Below are 25,702 nucleotides of genomic sequence, written 5' to 3'. Positions count from 1 at the left end.
GCAAAGTACAAGAGAAATGACTGATGCTTCGTCACTCATGTTTCCTTTCTCTGAATCGTTGCTTTTCCTTAGATGCATTGGTTTCTTGCAAATCAAATTGGAGGCAAAAGATGATAGAAGAGAGAGATTTTTGTGACATATCTTTAGTATGTACTTACTGTACTAAGGTCATAATGACAGTTTTAACATATGTGGATTATTATTATTATTATTATTTTTATTTTTTTTTTCAACTTCAAACTTTCCCTTTAAAACAAAGTGGTGACAACTGACTTCTCTTGACCATCTTGTAAGGTGTGGTGTGCTCGAAATCTTACCCCAATATTGGACAACTGGATGCATTCATTTGGGATGACGGTATTCAAGTCTTTTTGGTTTCTTTATAATTGGACCGCAATTTGTAAATTGTTCAATGGATTATATTTTAACAACAAAAGAAGAATAAATTAACTACTGTTTTAAGTGATTAAGTTGACTGCATTCATGTGGTTCAATGCATCTGCAGGACTCGTATTAATGAAAATTGATGTGGTCCTAATGGAGAAAAATATAAGAAATAATGATAATGGACAATATTTAATAATTCATTTTCTTGTTCACATCTTATGTAGGTACAACATAAGTGACACCTGCTTTTGTCAGCAAATCTGACAATGGCCATAACTTAAATTGTGATTTACAAAATCTTGCAACAATGCAGAGCACATACAATGTAGATCTTCAATTCCTTTTCTTTCCTTTCCTGAATACATAAAGAGTAGAATGACACAAACGAAAGCGTATATGTCATCCAAGGGCCATCAGTTCCCTGTAAAAAGATGTTAAAATCTACACGGACCCACAGAGTCAGCACATCTATAATGCATCGCAACGGAAAACATTCCAACCTCTTCAGTGTAGTGTAAAATGTGATAAACCATAATATGCCATAAATATTTGGATCTGCACCAAAATTCTTCACAGTAAAAATATGCCACGTCTGAAGGAGTCCAGACGCTCGACAAGCTGGACTGGAGGGAACTTCAAGCTTAAGGGATGGAGCCTTTGAGTCGGCGATATATATATGTGAGTGCAAAGTGAAAAAGCTCCAGGGTCTGCTTGGCCCTTGCGATGAAAGGACACGTTCAAAGCTCAGATTAGCTCAATAATTCATCACTTCACCAGCGCTGAGGGAATCGCCACTACAGTGCGACTTACATGCACAGATGCATCGTCATTGGTTATTATCAATTCATTAGTTTCACAGGTAGAGGGACAGTCTGACAGATGTGTCGACAGGGGGATTAATAAGGAAAGGATTTACATCAAGGTGGAAAACAATTCTGTTGAAACTATATGCAGATGCAATTTAAGAGCGGTGGCTACATAATCTTTTTTTTCCAGATAGATATGACGCCTTGCTAATCAGAAATCTGAAGCCATTGTACTTCCTGGCAAATTAATTGGGGCAAATGAGGCTTATGAATTTTGGACCCAAATTGAGTCCCGTTGCGTAACGTGGGTTTTTCTTCCCCCACCATTCTCCCCCGCCATCCAAATTTCTGCAGCTGTTATGGGAAGCTGGAGATGATTATACAACACTGCACAGACACACTCGCACACACATTACATCTGACGCTCAGAGAACATTACAAGAATATGTACATGCTCGAAAATATGATAGTGCCGGACAATTACCTCTTTGGAATAATTGACTTTTCAGAAGGAAAATATTGGCCTATAGCGACTCACTTTGTTGTTCAGTTATGATCAATTAGAGAGTAAAGGAGAGAAGGAGGAAGAAACAATGACAAGTCACGAAGCCTTTGAAGGAGACAAGAGGGACTTTAAATGCCTGTCACACTCAGCGCACTTCTTCGTACAGTATAGCATGAAAAGGAAATAACGGATTCAAGAATTCACACAAACATGTAGTTGGACTACTACACATCTATTCTGTGAATGTATAGACCAAAATAATCAGTGTTGCCGGTTACGCGTTACTCAAAAAAATTTGCTTTCCAAAGTAACTAGTAGTCTAACGCGTTTATTCTACAAAGTAGTCTGATTAAAGTTACTGTCCAGATTCAATGCGTTACTCCACATTTTCATGAAGAAGGCAAACTATCTCACTGTTGTAACAGTCACAAACAACTGCCGCTAATTACCAAGATGAGGCGGAAGTCATTGATCACCACACTGAATTCAGCCATGGTCTGGTCGTGAATGGTTTGCACATTCAGAACAAAAGTAATGATACTTTTACTACTAGTTTTATTCACCAACAGGCACACAACGCAACAAAAAAAAGTGTACATTATGGACCATAAAAGTGTTAAAAAATAATTTATTTCCATCCTCAACTGGTCCGTGAAGCATTATGGGATGAGGTCGTCAGACAAGTCACGTTTTCAGCATGCACGAGTCGACTCAAGTGTACACACTGGAATAGCGGAACAAACAATAGAGGAATTTAGTGGATTTTCATTTTCAACCTGAATAGATTTTTATTTTTTGTTTTATAAAAAGTATTTACGTTACAAGAAGTCAAGAGAGACTGCCTATTTTGTTTTTCATTTAAAAAAAAAAACTATTTTCATGTTAAAAATGCACTTTCTGACAAGGCGAGGTCAAGTAGGACTCAGACGCAGGCGTAAGGTAGGCCACCAAGGCAGCAGGTTTATTTCCGGCCAACAGAGGTCTCCTCTCAAACTGAGAGGAGAACAGGGAGGGGAAAAAGTGGAGAACAAAAAGCGCTCCACTAGGGAGGAAAAAACAGGCAAAAGGTACTGGGGACAACAGAAAGCGCTCCGCTAGGGAGGAAAAAGGGCACAAGGCAAAAGGGGTAACTGAAGGCGCTCCAAAAGGGAGGAAAAGGCACAAAAACAAGGCAACAACGCTAGGCAACATGAACAAGGACATAAGGACTGTGGGACGCTTCCATGCACTGACGGTGACACTTCGGCAACGGAGGGGAGAATGCAGGTGGCTTTTATTGTGTGGGTTGATTGGTGGCAGGTGGTGATAATCATGGGCGGGGACCGGTAATGAGTGAGCGGCAGGAAGGGCAAGTGACCTGGGGTGAGAGGAGAGTTAGGATTTCAGAGTAAAACGGGAAACAGAGACACAAAAATAAAAGCATGAGCCGCCACGCCTGGTGGCGGCGTGACAGTACCCCCCCCTCAACGGCCGGCTCTTGACGGCCCAGGAATGTCAGGGTGATCTTCATAAAATTCATCAATTAACGAGGGATCCACGATGAACCGGGAGGGGACCCATTGCCTTTCCTCCGGGCCGTATCCCTCCCAGTCCACCAGGTATTGTCTTCCGCGGCCCCGATTACGAACATCCAAAAGTTTTCTAACCTTGTAAACGGGGCCGCCTTCAATCATCTCCGGGGGGGGTGGGTCGGGTTCGGAGGGCACCAGTGTGCTTTCATGAACAGGCTTGACTTGGCTGACGTGGAATGTAGGATGAACTCTGAGGGATCGTGGCAGACGGAGTCGAACGGCGGCAGGTCCTATGGACTTGGTTACTGGAAAAGGCCCCACAAATCGCGGGGCCAACTTTGGACATGGTACCTTGAGCCTGAGGTGTTTGGCTGATAGCCAAACTCGCTGGCCTGGGCGGTATTCTGGTGCCGGTCTCCTCTTCCGGTCGGCGGCCCTCTTCACCCGGTCTCCCTGGCGTTGAAGCGCCGTCCGGGCCGCCGACCAGACCTTGTGGCACCGACGGATCATGGCCTTGACCGAGGGGACCGTTGCCTCCTCTTCTAGTTCGGCGAAGAATGGCGGATCGTAGCCGTGGACGCATTTAAACGGGGTAAGACCTGTGGCAGATGTGGGCAAAGAGTTGTGAGCAAGCTCGACCCATACCAGGTACTTGCTCCAGGTGGTCGGGTTCTGGGAGACAAGGCATCGCAGTCCGGTTTCAAGTTGCTGATTCAATCGTTCTGCCTGTCCATTGGCCTCAGGGTGGTATCCAGACGTCAGGTTGGCTTTGGCACCTAGAGCTTTACAAAATTGTGACCAGAATCGGGAGACGAACTGTGGTCCACGGTCTGAGACGATGTGCAATGGAAAGCCGTAGAACCGGAAAATGTGGTGGATCATGATATCTGCTGTGGTCTTGGCGGACGGGAGCTTGGTTAGTGGAATGAAGCGAACCATTTTCGAGAATCTGTCAACAACTGTGAGGATCGTGGTTTTACCGTGAGATGGGGGCAGTCCGGTTACAAAGTCTACTGAGATTTCTGCCCATGGTCTGGATGGGATTGGTAGTGGCTGGAGTAGACCCATCCGGGACTGAGTGGACGTCTTGTTGCGGGCACAAGTCGGACAGGCGGCGATGTACTCTTTTTTGGTGGTCTCCATTGCCGGCCACCAGAATCTCCTGGCAACAGCATACATGGTCCTGCGGACTCCAGGATGACAAAACAGCTGTGATGTATGAGCCCAGTGTATCACCTGAGACCTTAGTTCCTCAGGCACGAAGAGTCGACGTGGCGGGCAAGACGTGGGGGGAGTGACGTTGCGCAGTGCCTCCTTGACATCGTCCTCAATTTGCCATCTCATGGCTCCAACTATGCAGTCCCGGGGCAGGATGGTCTCAGGCTCGGCTTTCAATGGCTCGAATTCGTGGACTCTTGACAACGCATCCGCCTTGATGTTTTTGCTGCCTGGTCTGTAAGTCAGAGAAAATACGAAGCGGTTGAAAAACAAGGACCATCTGGCTTGTCGAGGGTTGAGTCTTTTGGCCTGGCGTAAGTATTCCAGATTTCGGTGATCGGTCCAGATCACAAAAGGGAGTTCGGCGCCTTCCAACCAGTGTCTCCATTCTTCAAGAGCCACTTTTACGGCGAGAAGCTCCCGATCTCCGACCGAATAATTGCGTTCAGCTTTGGATAATTTTCGTGAGAGGAAGGCGCACGGATGTGTCTTGCCATCCTCTTGACAACGCTGAGACAGAACTGCCCCAATTCCAATGCTGGAGGCGTCTACCTCCACCACGAACTGGCGTTTGGGGTCAGGGACCCTGAGGATTGGGGCATTGGTGAATCGTGCTTTTAAGTCTCTGAATGCCTTTTCGGCTTCCGGGTTCCACATGAACCGGACTTGTGGGGAGGTCAAGGCGTGTAGGGGCGCGGCAATGGTGCTGAAGTTTCTTATGAAACGACGGTAGAAGTTGGCGAATCCGAGGAACTGTTGAACCTTTTTCCGAGAGTCCGGCGTGGGCCACTCTCGTACGGCGCTGACCTTGTCCGAGTCCATCTCCACCTTCCCGGGTGAAACAACAAATCCCAGGAAGGAGATGGTGTTGACGTGGAACAGGCTCTTCTCAGCTTTCACGTACAGATGATGATCCAGTAGGCGTTGCAGGACTCGGTTTACGTGGTCTCGGTGGCTCATTAGGTCAGGAGAGTAAATCAGGATGTCGTCCAAGTAAACATACACAAAGTGATCTATGAAGTCCTTGAGTACTTCATTTATCATGGCCTGGAAGACGGCTGGAGCATTCGTGAGGCCAAATGGCATGACCAGGTACTCATAATGTCCTCGTGGAGTGTTGAAGCCCGTCTTCCATTCATCTCCCTCGCGGATCCGAATGAGGTGATAGGCGTTCCGGAGATCGAGCTTGGTGAAAATCTTAGCCTGTTGCAGCTGGTCGAACACCGAGGACATCAAGGGCAAGGGGTACCGGTTCTTAACAGTGATGTCATTCAGGGGACTGTAATCAATGCATGGGCGTAGGGATCCATCCTTTTTACTCACGAAGAAAAAACCTGCGCCTGCAGGTGAGGAAGACGGTCGGATGAGGCCGGCTTTCAAGGAGTCGTCAATATAATTGTTCATGGCTTGGCGTTCTGGTCCTGAAACCGAGTACAGTCTCCCCTTGGGAATGGTCGAACCGGGAATCAAATCGATCGGGCAGTCATACGGTCGGTGTGGAGGAAGAGTCATGGCCTTGGTTTTGCTGAAGACCTCCCGCAGGTGGTGGTAGCAGGAGGGAACAGTGTGCAGGCTTGGGTACTCTTCTTGAGCCGGTGGGACGAGAGTCACCTGGTGAACCTGGGCTGTGGAGTTTCGGGGTGAGGGTGGTTCCAACCCGTGTGAGATACAGTCCGTTCCCCACTCCAGAACGACTCCAGTGTTCCAGTCGATTCTGGGATTATGTACACGCAACCAAGGATGGCCCAGAACCAACGTGGAGGACGATGCGTGAAAAACATGGAAGCGGAGAGTCTCCAAGTGAGATCCGATTCGGACTTCCAGAGGTTCAGTGATGTGGGTGATTTTGAAGAGCTCTTTGCCATTCAGCGCTCTAGCCAGGATGGTCGAGGAAAGGGGTTCGGTGGAGGCTCGTATTTGCCTTACGAGCTCCCAGTTCATGAGACTTTCGTCGGATCCGGAGTCGATAAGGGCTGACAGATCTGTGGTGACATTGTGGTGGGCTATCTGAATTTGCGTGAGTCTGTGGTTCTTGGCGGGTCGGGGTGACGGGGAACTCACCGGAGAGTTGCCCTTCGTGGTGCAGGATCCCACCAAGTGTCCAAGACCACCACAATAGTAGCAACGGCCCTCTCGGCGTCGGCGCTGTATTTCCTCTTGCGAAAGCCGAGCCCTTCCCAGTTGCATGGGTTCGTCGCTGGCGAGGTCCACCTCTCCTGGTTCCGGTCGGGAAGAAAAGATGGGTTGCAGCCTTCTGGCCTCCGGTTGCCGTGACCAGGGGGTGGGTTCCTCCCTCCTTCGAGGTCCGCCGATCTTAGCCAGCTCCTGGCGACGATGATCGGTGCGGATGGCGAGGGAGATTAAAGCGTCCAAGTCCGTGGGGAGTTCTACGGGGATCAGAAGTTCTTGAATGGCAGGTGAGAGTCCTTTAAAGAAATGATCGTGAAGTGCTATGGCGTTCCAGCCACTGTTCGTTGCCAATGTTCGGAAGCGGACAGCGTAATCGCTGACAGGTTCTTTGCCTTGTTGAAGCCGGCTCAATGCTCGTGCCTTCTCTCGGTCGTTGTTCTCTGGGTCAAAGACTTGGCGCAAAGCGACTTGAAAGTCCTGTACACTTTGACAGACCGAGGAACCCCTGGCCCATTCCGCGGTCGCCCAGGTTTTGGCCCGTCCCGTCAGGTGAGACACCATGAAGGCCACTCGGGACCGGGCTGTGGGAAATGCCTGTGGTAAATGTTCAAAATGAATGTCGCATTCCGTGAGGAAAGTCTGACAGCGCCCGGGTTCACCGGAGTATCGTTCTGGGGAGGCCAGTCTTAATCCTACCCCGGTGAATGGCGTGGTCGGGACGGAGAACTCAGGATGAGGAAGTTGTCTGGTGGAAGCTGGCACTCGACGCCGTGAGAGGCTTACCAGCTCGTGGACCTGGCTGGTCAATTCCTCAATCCGGGACCGCATGGTCTGTTGGATCTGGTCCTGATTGTTGAGCCGGGCCTCCTGGCTCTGCAGTGCGGCCTCGACCATGCCTGCTGGGTCCATGCTGGCCGAAGTGTACTGACAAGGCGAGGTCAAGTAGGACTCAGACGCAGGCGTAAGGTAGGCCACCAAGGCAGCAGGTTTATTTCCGGCCAACAGAGGTCTCCTCTCAAACTGAGAGGAGAACAGGGAGGGGAAAAAGTGGAGAACAAAAAGCGCTCCACTAGGGAGGAAAAAACAGGCAAAAGGTACTGGGGACAACAGAAAGCGCTCCGCTAGGGAGGAAAAAGGGCACAAGGCAAAAGGGGTAACTGAAGGCGCTCCAAAAGGGAGGAAAAGGCACAAAAACAAGGCAACAACGCTAGGCAACATGAACAAGGACATAAGGACTGTGGGACGCTTCCATGCACTGACGGTGACACTTCGGCAACGGAGGGGAGAATGCAGGTGGCTTTTATTGTGTGGGTTGATTGGTGGCAGGTGGTGATAATCATGGGCGGGGACCGGTAATGAGTGAGCGGCAGGAAGGGCAAGTGACCTGGGGTGAGAGGAGAGTTAGGATTTCAGAGTAAAACGGGAAACAGAGACACAAAAATAAAAGCATGAGCCGCCACGCCTGGTGGCGGCGTGACACTTTCAATAAAGTATTTGGAACTCCGTTTCTACTGCATTATTTTTATGTTGAGATGGTGTTATCGGCAGCTGCTGAAAGTAACTAAAAAAGTAACTTTTAATCTAACTTAGTTACTTTTAAAATCAAGTAATCAGTAACGCAATTTAGTTACTTTTAAAACCAAGTAATCAGTATAGTAACTAAGTTACTTTTTCAAGGTAACTGTGGCAACACTGAAAATAATACATACCTGTCTGTACTTAATGGCATGAAATGGTCACTGTAGGTCATGTAACATAGTCCACTGAGAAACTATTACACTAAGGAAGAATATCCCATTTATATTATGGTCAGTCTTTCAAAAGAACAACAACAACAACAACAAACAGATTGTCTAACAAGCAAATGATATCAAAGTGCCTTCTGAAAGTAGTGTTGACCTTCAAACTACCAAATTCTAAACACTCACTCAAAGCCCAACAATATAGTACAGCCTTTAATGGCTACAGATACAGTACAATGCCATTTGTTTTAAAAGTGCATTCACTCACATATAGAAACATGATCTCTCAAGTGGCGAAGCGAAACCACGCCGCCTGCATCGGAGGCAAACGGCAATAACCACTGCGCCACCCAGAGCCCATGTACAGCAACGCCATGTGCTGTCGTTTTCAATGTGCGCAAGCCCATTTGACTCAAACTAAATATATGACCTGGAGGGCATGAACACATGAACAAGGAAATCAAAAACTTTATTTTGGGTCCTTTGGACGTATGTTTAGTTCCGTTGAAATCAAAATTGAGGTCTGTCAATGCAAAATAAATAGTTTTCACAATGAAATCAATACATTTATCCTGTTTTGAATGGATATTATTACCTTCAATCAAATGTTGATTGCAATCCTTTTTACAGTGTACCGTATGCTAAATCGCCCCATGCAAAACTGAACATATTTGTTATAAGTAGCACATAAATACAGGACAAACATCATGTGTAAGCAGTTTTCAATTTCTCAAGTAGGTCACTGTCCCCCTTATTCCCGTTTGTCACCCACCGAGCTGTCCCAAACAATCATGGAGTTTAACAATGTCTATTCCAAGTTCTACCTGCTCACCTCATGTTGCCTTGTGTTTATTTCACCGCTTTTCACTCTTTATGTAGATGCATAGAGGGCCTTTGGATTATATAAAGTGCTGACTGGACAAGCATCCAAAGTTATTGCACTCAGTAATGGGGTTATAAGCCCTCAGTTACCCTGCAAATTGTGTGCTGGCGGTAGAGGAGTAAAAACTATTGGAATTGGGAGACTAAATCGACTATTAACTCTATTTGACACGTTCAAACAGTGCAAAACATGATGGAAATGAACGGAAAGTGGGAATAGGGGCTGTGTTAATAATAATGAAAGCACACTTGTTATCGCAGAGCAAGCCAAGAAAAGTGAGGGTGAGTAAGAAAAATGCCACTACGCAAGGTAAACTCAGGTCTTCTTCACAAGTTCAGCTTTTAAATTGTGCAAGTTTCCCCGTGTTTCACTTGAGGCAATGCTGCATAAACATAAACATGGGAGAAATATTGCATTCCAGCAACACTCTCGTATTAGTTAGTCCCTAAAGAAGTTTTAAGTAATGTTTGGTCAACAACTCTATTGCTTAGATCCAGCCAGAGGTTGCAAACTCTGTACTTTAATAGAAGTACAAGATTCTTGAGATACTTTGGTAAATGTAGATGTTCTCTTTCAACTTATTTACAAAAGGGGGGAAAAATACACACTGCAATGATCTGTCAATAACCGAAGTGCGCATCTCAAAATCAAGTTGCATTATGGGTAGCGGCGTGGTGCATTGAGGGTCGGCGAAACTACCAAACTTGGATCCAATGGAATCAGCTCTAATAGTAATGTTTTAACCGCTGGAAAGTTGATGTTTTTTATTAATTAACATGCATAGCGTGTGGTTTACTGACATCGGGGAAGTTGACTTGCAAGCTTTAAAGTGTACAGTTACGCAAAGATTGTCACCACTCTAATCTCCACCATTCAAATTGATAGGGTAGTTGGTAGCCTCGTTTTTTTTTTCCCTCACGCATGCGCAAACTTAATGCGCACATTGCTTATTATATGCAATGCCCATTTTGATAAAATATCATGACAGAGATATAAATACTAAATAAATAAATAAATAAATAAATGGTAGCATTTTGTTCCCCTCTTATTTGGTTTCTATTTTTAGGTAGCTCATCTTACACCAACAATAGCTAGATCAGTGGTTCTCAACCTTTTTCAATGCTGTAAAATATATTTTTTTTCAGCAAAGTACCCCTAAGCCAGCGCAATGCATTTCTGATTGAAGAAAAACAAATTAAATAAATAAATAAATAAATAAATATATACATACATACATACATACATACATACATACTGATTTATTGTTAAACTTTGGAACTCTATTTGTGTTTATGTGGTCTCTTGAACTATTTGGAAATAAAAAGATAGAACTAAAAAAAACAATAAATAAATAATTGAATTACAAATGAAGATTTGTGCACATACAGATTACTATCAATATAAAGTGTCATCTTTTGGGATTATAGTAAAGCTCTGTTCTCAAAAAGAAACAATGAACTTAATTTTAAATAAAGTTTTCAAGTGATTCACAGGTTATTCTAGGTGGCATATGACAAGTTGGGTCAAACCATTCTGGTACGGGGGAAATGTGAGGTTTTTAAGACACTGAAATTCAATTGCCTACTGAATAGAAAATTCATTTTATGAACTTATTGAAATATATAAGAAATATTTACAAATACTTTTTAAATATATTTTTTAAACACATGTACCCCCTGGAGTGCCTTCACGTACCCCGAGGGGTACTCGTACACCCGTTTGAGAACTGGGCTAGATTACAATGCAGACCACTTTCTGTCACCAATGTCTCAGCTTCAATATGCTATCAAGTAAAGTCCGTGCATATTCATTTCTATCATATCTTGCATACATTTTGGAACACAATTTATTATTTAAATAAGCCACTAATCCTTCCTTCCGTCCATTTGCTGTGATGCATGGTTGCATGGCGTTACAGTCTATCCCAGCTGACAGTGGGTCAGAGGTGGAGGTACAGCCAGGACAGATCACAGACATGACACATTCACTGCCGCACACACAACAACATCTGCAAGCAACAATGTCCAATTAACCCAACGTGAATGTCTGTGGGCGAAAGCCAATGCATCCATGGGGAACCCCCACAGGAATAACAGGGGGTTGTGGGAAAATGAAAACTGACCAGGAGGTTCAAACCCGGAGCCTAGCTATTGTGAGGTGACCCTTCTAACCAACGCGTGACACGAGAGTTAAACTCATTAAATCAGTCACGTGCCATCAGTACGCACCCTATACCAGGGGTTCTCAAACATCTTTTGTGAGAGAGAGACAGAGAGAGAGAGAGAGAGAGAGAGAGAGAGAGAGAGAGAGAGAGAGAGAGAGAGAGAGAGAGAGAGAGAGGGGGGGGGGGGGGGGGGGGGGCAATATTCAAAGAAAAAAAAACTCACAAATTTGCCACTTTATAAAGTAGCAAACTTCTGCTCTCCGTCATTAACTTGCGTTTACCTAAGGTATGCTAGCTAGCTTCTGATTGGTTAGTGTTAGTCAGCTGATACAGAATCGGGAAGTGTTGTCGCTCCAGCTGCCGTGTGTCGTGTTCCATGCCTGCAGACTGTGCGCTCAGTTGTCTCGTTGTAATTCCAGTTTGAGCCTGACCTGCGGTGGCGTCCATGAGACTCTGCACAGCTGCTGCTCATCAGCAATTATGTCTTGCATATTTAAGAGGCTGGTTCTGCTCCTGTCTTTTGTCGGACTATTCGCTTGCTCATGCCTCAGTCCACGATAGCTTCGACTCCTAGACATTGTTTGCGACCTTAACTTTGATTTTGATTCTTGTAAGTTTTTGAAGATTTCTGTTGTACTTTGTCTTGTTGCTCTTTTGGATTGGCTCAAATATGTTTTCAGTTCCATGTATTTGTTGTGTGCATTTTTTGTTAATTAAATTTGCTCTTGCCATTGCAAGCTATTTTTGTTCAACTTTTGTCTGTGTGCTTGTTTTTTGTTGTAAAAAAATCCTTTTGTAGATTTACTTATTTGTTCATGTTTTTTGGATCCACTGACACATAACACCATGTATGACGAGTAAAGTTAAAATAAGAATGAATCCGTCTCCATCCTGCCTTTTCATTTTATAAACAGTGTTCCATTACCCATTCAGTGAATCCTCACATCAGACTATAGCTACTTTATGTGTATTTGTGGCAAATTTGTGGCAAAAAAAAAAATTTTCTTGCGAATTTTCCGAGTTTTTTTCTCAGAATATTACCCCCCTGGAAAAAAATAAAATAATGTGGCCCTATTACGCCGTCATACTCACTATACATAACTCTAAATACCATAGGAATTCAGTCAGAATGTTACAATACAAAATTCCTTATTTATTTTTTTTTTAGAAAAAAAATAACCTGTCATGTTATGAAAATAAAAGTTGTGCTTCTTCATGAACAAATGAATTGCAAGAAGAAGTCTATTTACCCACCGAAACAATAATCTTGCCATGGGAGGAAGTGATCAAGCATACAAAGAGAGTGAAGATGCATTCACACCCAACTTAATTCATACAAGACAACAGATGGCCTGCCTCATACATAAAGTTACAATCAAGGAAAAAGCAGGTACCTTGGAAAGAAAGAAGAGGGTAAAAGCCGCATCACGCAGCAACATGAACACTGACAGAGGAGAAGAAGGTGATTCAAGGTGATGCATTAGCAAAAATATGGCGAGAGGAAAGTAGGATGGAGGCAAGGACAAGGGCTTGCCAACTTCCCAAAGGGATGTCTTTGCTCCAAGGAGGTTCAAGAAATTGACCAAATTATGCACAATTACAATCCTTGCAAACACAGTTTTGGGGTAAGACACACTCAAGTTTATGCTTTATTAATTTAAATGGGCACATTTGCCAGAAGGCAAGTCTGAGTCACAAACATGTTGTTTGATTTTAAGGCCTTTTCATTTTTGCTGAATTCCCAGCATGTATGTGTAATGTAGTATATATTCTGCCCTCTCTTTCACTCTCGCATGAACAGTACAGCACAAAAATGTGAGCGAAATGTCCATCTATTAGTTGTCATACACTGACCGTACTTGACTCTCAATGCTTTGCTTACTCATCCTTCATTGTACTTTAAAAAATAAAAATAATAATTCAATCATCATCAGCACGGCTGTTGGTGGCGCTGTAAGGGGTCTCAAGTGCATGTCTGGTGCGCGACTGAACTCATCTTAGACCACTCCCATAGCGGAGCATCCCTCCAATTTACAGATTCGGCACACTGCGCTCATCTGCAAATTTCAGGTGTTATGCCAGCACCGTGCAGGATTTACCAGTAGAACCAGGTTTTGTTTTGTTTTTTATTGTTATTATATATTCCTATCAATAGTGTTTAAAACTTCTTTCTACACTTGTGTCCCAGTTGAGGATGTCAGACAGTTATGTAAAACAGTGGTTGATTAGTGAAGTCCCTTAAATGCATTATTTTGTAGGTATTATTATTAAACAGCGCAAATCACTCCTTCCATCTCAATGGCACCCACGTCACTCACCCCTTCATGGATCTTTCTTCCTCTTTGCATCCCTCTGTGAGTGTCAGTTATCATGTCAGAATGAGGCCGGCAGAAGCCCTTACAGCAGTGCTGTACTTTGATGCTGAGCCCTGCGGTCCTACACACACACATGCACGCACACTGATTGAAGCGTTTGTATTTTCAACATGCTTCAACTCCAACTGAAGTAGTTTGATGGACATGTGGACCTTGACATTGGTTTATGGGAATGAAAAAAAATCTGTGTACTCAAACATGCCCCAAAATGGTCAATTCACCCTCTGTCTGTGTCCCCCCACGTTATTGAATCACAACCATACACTTAAGTCCTCATTTGCTTCTCTGCCTCCCTTAATGAACAAAAATTTGAATACATATGAGTGTTTCTCCTCAGAGGCCCCCTCATACTATATCACATCAAAAACAAGGCACACTTACAAACTCACATACAGCAAAAATGGGGCATTGGAGGAAATGTATGTAAGAATACAAAACACGGGAAACATTTTCCTTTCAATCTGCTCTCTCGCTTTCTCTCACTCCTACATAATTTCTGCAATGATACCACACTGACAAAGCAGACGGGAAGCATCCGGAAGCACACATGAAAGCATACAAAATGTAAAATAGGCTGGAGATGTGATACTCAGAAAATGAACACGCAGCTTTAAAATAGAAACAGATAGACATTATCTTGCTTGGAAATGCAAATGACTAAATTCCTTATTACTCACTTTTCATGTTGCGAGGAAGTTCAGTCTCACATTTTAAGATGAAAAAGAGTACAGCAATTAATAGCATTATTATATGATCTTAAATGGATTATTTAAACAGTCTGTGTACAGCATATTGACTCATAATGGAAGCTTTTGTGATTCATTACCAAGAGTTTGTGAAACTGCTGCCAAAGTTCAAAATGCAGGGCTCTCCGAAACAGTACCAGTTACATTATGGTTATATTGTACATTACAGGACGACACTTAATAATTAAAAAATAATAATAATCTGTCACAATAGCAATGATAAAGTAAGACCTACTTGTTTACTCTCATAACTTGGTTGTCTGCGGGATAATGTATCACATTGTTATACTTCCTTCCAATATGGTGGGCCACTTAAAATGCAATTACCAAATAGTGTCACTTGCCCTGTGAATCCCACACTCAAATAGTTGGGTCAAAAATAACCCAAGTATGGGTCAAAATGGATCGATTCTCTACTTTGCTCGATTTGACCCAACTTTGAGTCAAGAAATGAATCTTTCAGGGCAAAACAACTCATAAATATTGGTGAGATCCTTTACTTGGGTCAAAAAATTGGGTCATTTTGTATAAAACAATCCAGAAAGTTGGGTCAAAATGACCCATGAAGTGGATCGGTGCATTTTTGATCCATAATTTGGTTACTTTTGACCCAGCTGTTTTTAGAGTGAAAAGGACTCCATACCATACTATACTCCATACTACTATACTTATTGGTTGATTTGGATGAGATGAGTGTCATATGCATGCTTAAAATTTTCCCACTAACTCGTGTACAAAAAAAAAACAACAAAAAAACGTCTATGAATATATGCTTGGAAAATAGCATGTCATAACATGTATACATCAAATAACATCACTTTGGAAGCTTATAGAGTCAAATCATTAGATCCGCTTTCCTAGCTTTTAGTTTGACTTAATTTAAGTGCAGTGCTGCAAAACGAGTTGTCGTGAAATAATTCAACAGATGTATAAAAAATAAAAGAGAAAGAAGCCAGAAAAGCAAAAAGACCCGTACATGGCTGTGCCACACTCTGTGGGAGCGCTCTGGTGGCTGGGAACAGCCCTGTGGTCAAACTGGAGACTGGCCAAGGATCTTTCCATCAATTAGTTGATTTTTTTTTCACCCCCGCAGTCTATCTCTGGCTAACTCCCTCTCTGATTCTGCTCATCTTTCTCTCCCTGTCTGCTCCATTATTTCCACTACTGGCTCACTCGAAGAATGCTTGAGAATGTAGGACACTTTAGAGAGCACAAGCTCACCCCTCTATCAGCGTTATTAAGAACCACTCAAAGATCCGTTATTGCAGGCACAGATGATGTTTTCGTGTGTTTGAGCGTAGTTGATTTCGGGGTCATAAATGTCTATTTTGGAGCGCAGGTGGCACCAGCCAGACAACGAGCGGTCACCGCACACAGAAAATTACATCACACAGTTGTGCCTCTCAGCTCAGCGTGCCGCACACAGCGTGTCATCGCTGCATATCAATTACACGGGGAAGTGAAGATGTGTTTCCAATTCAATCAGTCAGTGTTGATGTCACATCCCTCACTCTATGATAGTCTCCCTACATCGCCCCCTGTCCCATTTCCTCTCCTCTGATACGACTCTCAGGCATTGTGGGGCTGGCGGTCACAGGTGTTAGGTTTATGAGTCTGTAAATGCATGCAGAGAATATAGTGGAACCTCCAAGGTTGTTTGCCCCTGAGGTTGTACAATTCTGACCACCACTAAAATGTTCAGGGAGAGCCCAAATGTGCACAGGGGCGGGTTTAACTTTTTGCGGGTACTTTCGCAGATGCATGCAGTTTAAAACAGGTGGTTTGTGCTGACTTGATTCACTGCCAGTCGAAGTGGCTCTCCTCATTCCCTTAAAAATTTGCAAATGAGCAAATGTTCTTGATATATAGTAGTGTGAATGTGAGTGTAAATGACTGGCTGATAACCAGTCCAGGGTGTTTCTCACACAAAGCCAATTGGGATATGCTCCAGCTCACCCATGAGCCTAATCAGGACAAGTGCTAATGGAAAATTAATGGATGGATGCGTTTTCTTTTTCTTTGCATTTTTATGGCTTTTTGGTGATATTTATTCCAAAAATAATAACCAGCTTCGACAGGAGATATTGAGAGAAATTGTCAGACTTTGTAAGATTCCCATCAGAGGCGGACAGTTTCATCTCTTGGTCGGCGATCCAAGATGGCGGGATCTTCTGCGCATCACGTCACCGATCGTGCAGGGTCACCGATAGCGTCTTGACAGCGAGACCTGTTGCGGCTCAATTTGATCCATATATAAGGCGCACCGGATTATAAGGCGCATGGTCAGCTTTTGAAAAAAATTGAAGGCTTTTAGTTGCGCCTTATAGTGCGGAAAATACGGTAATTATTTCAAACTCCCTAATTCAATAAATAAATAAATCTGCTTCCATCCAATCTGAGTTTGAGTAACAGCCCAGAACAAATTGTGTTTCAGGTCGTGATTTGGAGTTTGGAAGCTGTTGTAGTTATATATGCTTTATCCATTTCATGCTATTGCTTTAATTATGCAAACACTTCATCAGATGGATGGATAGAAATTAAGAGGGGAACATATCAAAACATGTTCAAGAATTTTGCCTGATCTAAGTGCGATGATAACAGTTTTTTTAAGCGTAAAAAACAACAACAACACACAAATAGGTCTACAAACAACCGACCACTGTTTCAAAGTGCAGATCCCGTGTCAGATTGCTGCCTGCACCTTAGAGTGCACAAAGAGATACAGCACCAAAGTCAAAGACAATTAAATCCGGCCCAGGAGCTCTAATTTGTATCTCCCCTGCACACACACAAGCTTAGCGTGTGTGGCATTGCGTGTTGTCCTGTTTCTGATGTTGCAAGCTTCAAGTACAGACAACTAGAAAATAGCTGTAATGTGAAATCAATTCAGCTTTGCAGTCATCTTTAGAAATCAACTTCTTCGCGTTAATTGATCTGCAATTAAACCACTTCATTAGGTTACGGCCATGGTTGATTGTTTGTAGCGTAGCATTCTACAGTAGGTACACATGTACAACATTTAAGCTCATTTTAGCTCAGGTCTGGTCACCCGCCACCGCTTTTCCGCTATTATATGCTCCATAATGTTCACCAAATAGTCCCTCCATTTGTTTGCCGAGCGTTTGGTGGTGTGCAGGTAGCATGCCGGGACTTTATGAGAGCTTTATTGGCGGTAACAGCTGCCTGCTGTGGCTGTAAAACAGCTGATGAGAACAGCCAAAGTGAACATTAGCAGCGGAGTTCAAAAGGTCATGACGGCTAAAGTGTGGCTACGAGGCTGTCACGTCTTTTTGTGACACATATGGAGTAGCGTTTTAAGATGATGTCATGCTCATAGCTTTGTGAGTTGCCATTTTATGATACCTCCTTGGTTATTTGCACCTCTAAAGGTGGCATGAATACTTTTTTTTATTATTATTATTTCAAGCTGAAATATTATGTAATGGGGCTGACGCACATGCACAAATGGCCATTGGGCCTCAGATAATCATTATGTGTGCTCCGACAAAGGAACTCAACTCTTGTATCATCAGAATACAGTGAACACGGTTTACAGATTCACAACTAAAAAGCATTGGTACATTAACTTCCTGTAATTATTTTTCCATGTGGGACAAAATGGTAATGCAGACATCTCTCTCTCTCTCCCTCTCTTTTTATTTTAGATCATAACCACTTGAATAATGCAGCCCTGTCTCCTCTGGGTCCAGCCATGGCCTTGTCTCACCCTCATAACAACCTGGGAATCGGTTTCAATAAGTACTCCTCACTCAAGGGTGCAGGTAAGGGTAAGTATTCTCCCCACTAGCTGAATACTTCTATGGAGGAACCATTTGTATGCATAACGTGCCAAGCTAGTAAATGGGACAAACCTGTCAATGTAGATATACGGGAAACTACATGAAATGATTTATCTTGGTTTCATCATTTTACATCAGAAAAAACTGACATTTAAACAGGGATTTGTAGACTTCTTATATCGGTTGTAGCTGTTTTCCTTTTTCAAATTTGGAACCTGGTTATGCATACCATTGAACTGCATTAATAGTCCATTAGCATTATGAAACCGGGGAAGTCCAGTATTGATTATAACTGGGATCAGCGCATATTTATGGACGCGTTACTCATCTGTCTCCAGCTCAGCCACTAGAACGCTGACAGTTATTGACAGCTGACCTTTCTCTAAATAGAAATGTGAGCCTGTGAAAGAAAGCAAACAATGATGGCAAATTGGATCTCTAAGATAGGACAAAGCTGCATGAGGTACAACTCCAATACTCAAATGACAAAAACGGTTTCATACTGTTTGTGCTATTGCAACATTTTCTAAAGGTCCACATATAAAAAAAAACCCAAAACAAAACAAAAAAAAAACATATGGACCAACACGCACACAAATATAACATCTATCATTTGATTCCTACCAAAGAGGAGAAAAGAGTGAGGAATGTGGAAAATACTACTCACTGAAAATGTGCAGACAGAACAGCGGAAAAATGTTGGACACCAGTTTGAATTATTTAACATATCAGATGAATTACGATTTGGCTAGAAAATGAACAATGGCCTCCAGAGAGTTGACAGTTGTGGGCTGTGCAGACAAAGTCACCCCCCCACACACACACAGCCATTTGTTGGTTTCCCAACCTTTATGAACACATTTTACACCACAGATGATGTTAGAACGCTACACATTGCACCCCAAATGTATCATCATTATTCCATACAACTCCAGAAATATATCACATATTTGACTTCAAATAAATGGACACGAAAAAAACTACTGGTAACTACAAGTGTAGTATTTATAAGGAAACTGAAAGATGACACCTTTTTTCGAAGCAGCTTGTTTTTCTTGAGGAAGGAAATTATTCATAAAAGGGAAAAACAAGGTTGATGGTGTCTTAAGGCTAGTGGGGGTGTGCGTGTGCGTGTGTGTGTGTTGGGGGATGAGGGGACTGCAGTGGTGATGACCGAACAGCAGTTGCGTTCTTCTCAGGGAGCTGGCGCTAATCCAACATGACATGCTGAACCCGTTCTACTTTCATTCCCTACACTTTTGTGCAACACTCCCTCATCATCTCGTTGCTCCCTCTTTTTGGTTGCCACTTACTCTGCAAAGCTGTGGCCCCTCATTTTATTTCTAATTCTTCATGGTCAGACTGCGGTCAACAAGCTCAGTTGAATGAATGCGAGGTAGCACTCGTATTCTCTGGGGGTGCAAACAGCCCGCAGGTTTCATCTCCTTTGCAGTGACTTTTTTAATTTGATCTTTAGATGACAAATTAGCTCTGTGTTAGGAATAGGCAAACTAATTGATTAATTGATTGTGTGGAATGGATTTGAATGATTTTGGGGCAAATCAAGTGCATTACTTGACTGCAAACAGCAGAGGTGCTGTTGATATAGTCTGAACACATTTGTTGTCTATTTGGAATTTCACACCTGAATGTTACAACAATTGCGTGAGATAATTTTCAAACAAAATTATTTTCTGCTACCTATCAATACAGTACATAAAACAACTTCAGATGTTTATTTGAGGTAACAGTATGATGCTTTTCTCAGCTAGTCACAATGTTATAATGAGAAAGTGCACCATCAACCAGGCAGTAGCCTGCCAGCTAATGGGCAAATGGACAAAAAAAACAAAAAATCACTTTCATGTTCAGCTTTGTTGCAGGTCTGCGATCGAGAATTCTACTTATGAAATGGTCATCATAGCATTTAAAAAAATATGTGATTATTTTGGACAGATCAGCTGTGTGTTAGGGATGGACATAATTGATTAACGTCATGCAGCACTATATTTGGGTGTTAACTATGTCTCTTTTGGGGTTTTTTTGGTTTTGTTTTTTTGTTACGAGAGATTACTTGGAGGTTTGAGTTTCAAATATGCCAATTCTAGAGTAAAGGGGAAAAAAATATACCCTCGCAGGTGGGCAAGGAGAGCCACTGTAATGGATGCACTTTCATTTATTTAATGGGATAAATGGTCCAATACAAATACAAAATACATTAATCGCACATTTAAAACAGCTTATTTTTTTGTGTTCTCTTTCATGATAATTTGTTGTTGTTTTAAGGCAATACAGCACTTTCTTTTAAGAAGTTAACAAGAAGTGTTTTTTGAGATACTGTTATGGATGAATGGCATTTGAATTCATTTCATTTTAAAATTGATTTTATATACATAATCTCCCCTCCACTGCAGGGGTTACGTTCCAGACCACCCATGTAACAAATGAAATATCCTATTTAAATCCTTGCTTGTTTTTTTACAGCATTTAAAGCATTGATATTTTTTTTAAAGTATTTAAGCATTAGATCTAAAAATGAGACAATAGAGCGAGGAAGAGCAATGGATAACAAAAATATTGCATATATTGTCTAACAGTGCACCAAGCTTAGCGCACAATAGAATTCAATAATCATGCCCAAAATGTACATTATAAAATTAACCAGTAGTCTTTGCTTTCTGTAAGCGTCAAAGAAAGATTACAACAGATGACATTCAATAACTTTCAACAAAAAGTAGGCTTATGTTGAAATAAAGTACTTCCTGTTTTGTTATTCTTCTTTCAAACATACGCCATCTCTAACTAAATAAGCATGCTGACATCTATTGGTCAACAGTGGAATTACACCTTGATATAAGCAACATTTAAACCAAAATACAGTTATTAACCATACAAAGAAATCCGCAAACTAGTGGAATCAAGAAACTGGAACAAGTACAAGCACATGAAGTTCATATCTGTCTTGACATTTTTCTCTTTCCTATCAATCCAGATACAACACCAAGAGACTACTACAAGAGCTACCCAATGGTAGATTACACCCACCGCCAGTCTCCTCCGACTTTCCAGCCAATCAACTTCCACCCCAAGGAAAAGTCCTTCCTCCCACCGCCCGACATCCACGCACCCCTGGCCATTACCATCAACGCATCCCAGATCCCCAAGCCCAAGATATCCAAAACCAACACCCACCCGCTCACGTCAGGCTCGGCCTTCAAAGCCTGGGACCCCAGCAAGAGCCACGTCCAGCGCCCGGCCGCGTCGCACATGGTCCTCCAGGGCCCGCCGCAGCATCACCACACCGTCCAGCAGCAACACCACCAACCGCTGCACCAACAACCCAACAGCCGGCGTCAAGCCTACTCCAACAAAAGGCAGTTCAGCATCGAGACGCTGCCCGAGCTCTTCTCCCAACCGCTGGGCTACGGCCACTCGCCGCACATGCACCCCAAGCACAAGGGACTGCCGACTAACAGCAAGACGGAAGTCACTGTTTGAACATGACGACTAAAAAACACACTTCAAAAGATGTGCTCTGATATCTTTTATATCCGCGGCCTAACTGCAGGAGGGGCAGGCAAATATCGTGTATGATAATTTTTTTACTGCCTTTTCCTTATCATTGTTGACAACAATAACATGGGTGTGCTTTGTAAGATTACCGGATCAGAAAAGCAGACGAGCCGAGAAGGTGGCGGCTGTGTTGTAAATAAGTGATCGGCTTCTCAGTGTGTTGGCATAGCGCTCAACTGCGTCCCGAGCGACTCCGCGGCAAGAAATCCCACACAAGGCCCTATTTACCCTGCATGCACCAGCTCAATCTACCCATTTTCGTCCTATCAAAGTCTGCTAGGGCAGTGTTTTGCCCGCAAGACTGTAGCTTCCCATCACCAGAGACAATGCCATCAAGTTGTCAGTTCCCACCACCCTCCATCCCAAAGGGGGGGTGAGAGATCAGCCTGGCAATTCATACCAGAGAGGAGGGTGAGGGTTATTTGCCTTTTTCCAGGGGCAAATAAGAGGATGAGAGGGATGTGAACCACAACAGTGGCACAGAGCTTGTCAAAAATTACAGAGGGTTCCCAGGAGCATCAGAGACCACAGTAGCCTCCGCCCCAAAGCAGGCACAAATACATAATATTCTTCTCTCATGGCGCAACAGCCTCGGAAACTGCACACATGAATAAGAAAGCTGTGCTGCGGCAGATGCTAAATCCGGTCAACCTCCCTCGTGTTCGCGCGAATGCTAAACATACTCCAGATTGTTCCACAATGGCGCAAAAGATTGCAACTACCAAGGTCTTTTAAAGTCATTCTTTCTCATGAAAAGACTTTAAAACTGTCATGTTTTCACACAGGGATGATGATTTTAGTGGCTGTCGCAAAATATGCACGCTTGAATAAGGGAAAAAAAATTATCTATGATCTGTTTCCATTGGAGCAACTTGAATTGCTTGTGATATGAAAAATCATTCAAACTATTTAAAGGGGAGGTCATCCCCAAAATGTTCTTGTATGCGTCCCCACTAGTCTAAATACGGTATTCTGATTCATGTGGGTTAAGCCGCAAAATCCACCCCGTTTTACCCATCATCAGAGGGCGGCCATTTTGCCACTTGCTGTCAGGTAACGACTAATTACAGCTCACCTGTTTTCTGAGTTTAGTCTTGTGACTTTGGTGAGCTGAGGCATGATTGGTCGTTACCTGAGCCCTTCGACACTGTGATGTCATTTTTAGTCGACAGCAAATGCAAAATGGCCGCCCCCCTGTGATGAATAAAAATGGGGGGCTTTTACTGCTTAATCCATATTCCACAAACACAATACTAATCAGAATGGGGTATATGCCACGGAAGAGGCGGGACTGTTTTTGCACACGTGTGGGCTGCGTCAAAAATTCATGTGCTCCCGACTTTGCGCCCCTCGGTTCCGCATTCGAAAACAAACTGATGTGCAAAATCACGTCCCACCTCTTCCGTGACATATACCCCATACTGTGTCTAGACTAGTGGGGGTGCATAGAACATGTTATTGTCAAGAACATTTTTGAGTTGCATTCACTTTTCATTGCGAAATTAGACCTTGATCCATGCTGGTTGTACAACAAGATAGTTTGGCCAAAAATAACATGCAGGAAATACACGACTGTACAAAATTAATGTTTGAAAGTAGTAATCATTGATTGCAGTAGTTAATGTAAATGTTCAGTATTAATGGTGCCCTTGTGAGCGTACACGAATGCTAGAAAACACTTTTTAATCATGTGGAGTCAATTAAAAAAACAAAAACGTTTTATTTGAAGCCCAATGCTGATAAACTGAAAAATAGCACCGCTCGCATTATGTGGGTAGTGATTTGTTTCCCCTTTGAGACAATTCAAAGGAGAGAACGCAATTGAGTTTTACAATATAATCCATGATGATGTATGTGGAGCAACTCACAATGCATAACCTCCAATTCATCACCTACCCTGAGGTACTGTACGCTTTAAATAATATCATGAGTATAAATCATGCGCATCTTTCAAGAGCCCAGTAATTGTGTTTGGGGCCAACACGCAATGTTTGGAGAGGCCTCTTCATTAACGCTAATGATAAAATCATGAGTGTGCCGCAGTGTCCATGTCACAAAAGTTCATGATACAGTAAGGATGTTCCTAAATGCATCAGAGTACGTTAGCGCCGTCCAACTATTTTAACCGGAGCTACCCGAAGCTTCCTTGCTCCACAGTCCCACTGAAGTGCACACAACAAACAGGCTGACTTATTAATTGAATTCACCTTCATTTATTTTCATCAGGACAGCAGCTGTGCCGCAGTGCATCTCGTATGCTTGGCACATGCTAGTACATCACGTTGGAACCTAATCGAACAGGATCATTTAGCAGGGTCACACACAATTTAGCACCTGTTCTCTCTCCGCTGCCTTGCAGCCTTCTCCAAGACCATCCTGATTCTCTAGCTGCAGTCGCCTCCAGAGTATGCTTCACATAAAACTTTAGAAGGGAAGCAAATCACTGCAATTAGAAGAAAACTAATGGATGTTTCGGCATTACTTGAAAAGGCTTTTTTAGAAATGCAGTTCATATGAGTAAGGATGGGTCGTGCCAAGTAGCTATCCTCCAGCACATGTGGGCTACAGTTGAAATTGTACAACGCAACAATATGTTTCCAATCGCTAGGTCATTTTAAATGAATCTTGAATGGCATTGAATCTATGAGAAATGTCATCTTGTCAATTTAACAACAATGTTCTTCATAGATTTTGAGATCTCAAGTAGTGTTACAACGTACAAATGCACACATTTGGACATGGATCTAGTAAAAATGTGTCCTACGTGTAAACAATACTAATCCAAGGAATCCCCCAATAAAATATATTCGATGAAAATAATTAGGGATGGGTGAATACTGATACCAGGTATCAGTATCGGTATCGTGCTGATACTAGCCTTATTTTAAGATATCGTGCTCGCAACAGTGGTCGATACCAGTATTGGCCACCCTCTTTTGGCCATTTTACGATCACGAATTTGAAATTAAAATAAAATAAAATTGCCAATAATTTCAAGTAAGTTTAAGAAAAAATGCTATACAGTGTTCCCTTGTTTATTGCGGGTTTATCTTTTGCGGACTCGCTGTTTTGTGGATTTTGTACAGCATGCTTTTTATTTTTACAGCGTGGTTTTTGGTTTGTTTATTTTTTTGGGTCTTTGTGCAGCTGTATCTCTCGAACCCGAGGTCCGAGGGGTATACGGGCATCGGATTTGTTTCGACGAGACCTTTCCAACGCTGTCTGTCCCGTCACTCCACGACATTGCATTCCGGAGATAGAAAGTATATACTGTGCTGTATAATAAGTAAATTAAACAAAAAACAAAAAAATGTTGAATGAAAAAGCATTCGTAATAAAGGAAAAAAAATAAAAATAAAATATATATATATATATATATATATATATATATATATATATAAGAAAAAATATGTACTGTGCTGTATAAGTAAATTTAAAAAAAATAATGGAAAAAATAAATGTAAATAAAAAAAAAAACATATATGATGAATGAAAATGCATATATAATAAAGTAAAAATAATACCAAAATAAAAACACATATATAATGAATGAAAGGAAAAAAAAAAATATATATATATATATATATATATATATATATATATATATATATATATATATATATATATATATAATTACTGCGATTGGCTGGCAACCAGTTTCAGGGTGTACCCGCGGCTAATGGCCATAGCCAGCTGAGGTAGGCTCCAGCACCCCCCGCGACCCTTGTGAGGAGCAAGCGGTTCAGATGGATGGATGGATGGATGGATATATATATATATATATATATATATATATATATATATATATATATATATATATATATATATATATATATATATATATATAATTAATGGGAATTAA

The 25,702-nt window shown here is 42.5% G+C and overlaps 1 protein-coding gene across 2 annotated transcripts in view; it reads left to right on the top strand.

The window, feature by feature from the left end:
- LOC144032262 (protein shisa-8-like) overlaps positions 1 to 25,191 on the top strand; it is a 94,853-nt gene extending 69,662 nt beyond the window's left edge. The window contains exons 4-5 of one of the 2 annotated variants that reach the window (XM_077540011.1): positions 18,133 to 18,249; positions 21,260 to 25,191. In XM_077540011.1, the coding sequence (XP_077396137.1) occupies positions 18,133 to 18,249; positions 21,260 to 21,765 (623 nt within the window). In that variant the 3' untranslated portion in view covers positions 21,766 to 25,191. Of the gene's footprint in view, positions 1 to 18,132; positions 18,256 to 21,259 lie in introns of both variants that reach the window. The other variant, XM_077540003.1, reaches the window with a different exon arrangement.
- Positions 25,192 to 25,702: the final 511 nt, after the last annotated feature.

This window comes from Festucalex cinctus, chromosome 1 (assembly GCF_051991245.1).
Source record: "Festucalex cinctus isolate MCC-2025b chromosome 1, RoL_Fcin_1.0, whole genome shotgun sequence".
Classification (NCBI taxonomy): domain Eukaryota; kingdom Metazoa; phylum Chordata; class Actinopteri; order Syngnathiformes; family Syngnathidae; genus Festucalex; species Festucalex cinctus.
The sequence above is the reverse complement of the archived record's forward strand: the minus strand, read 5'-3'. Positions and strand labels throughout refer to the sequence as shown.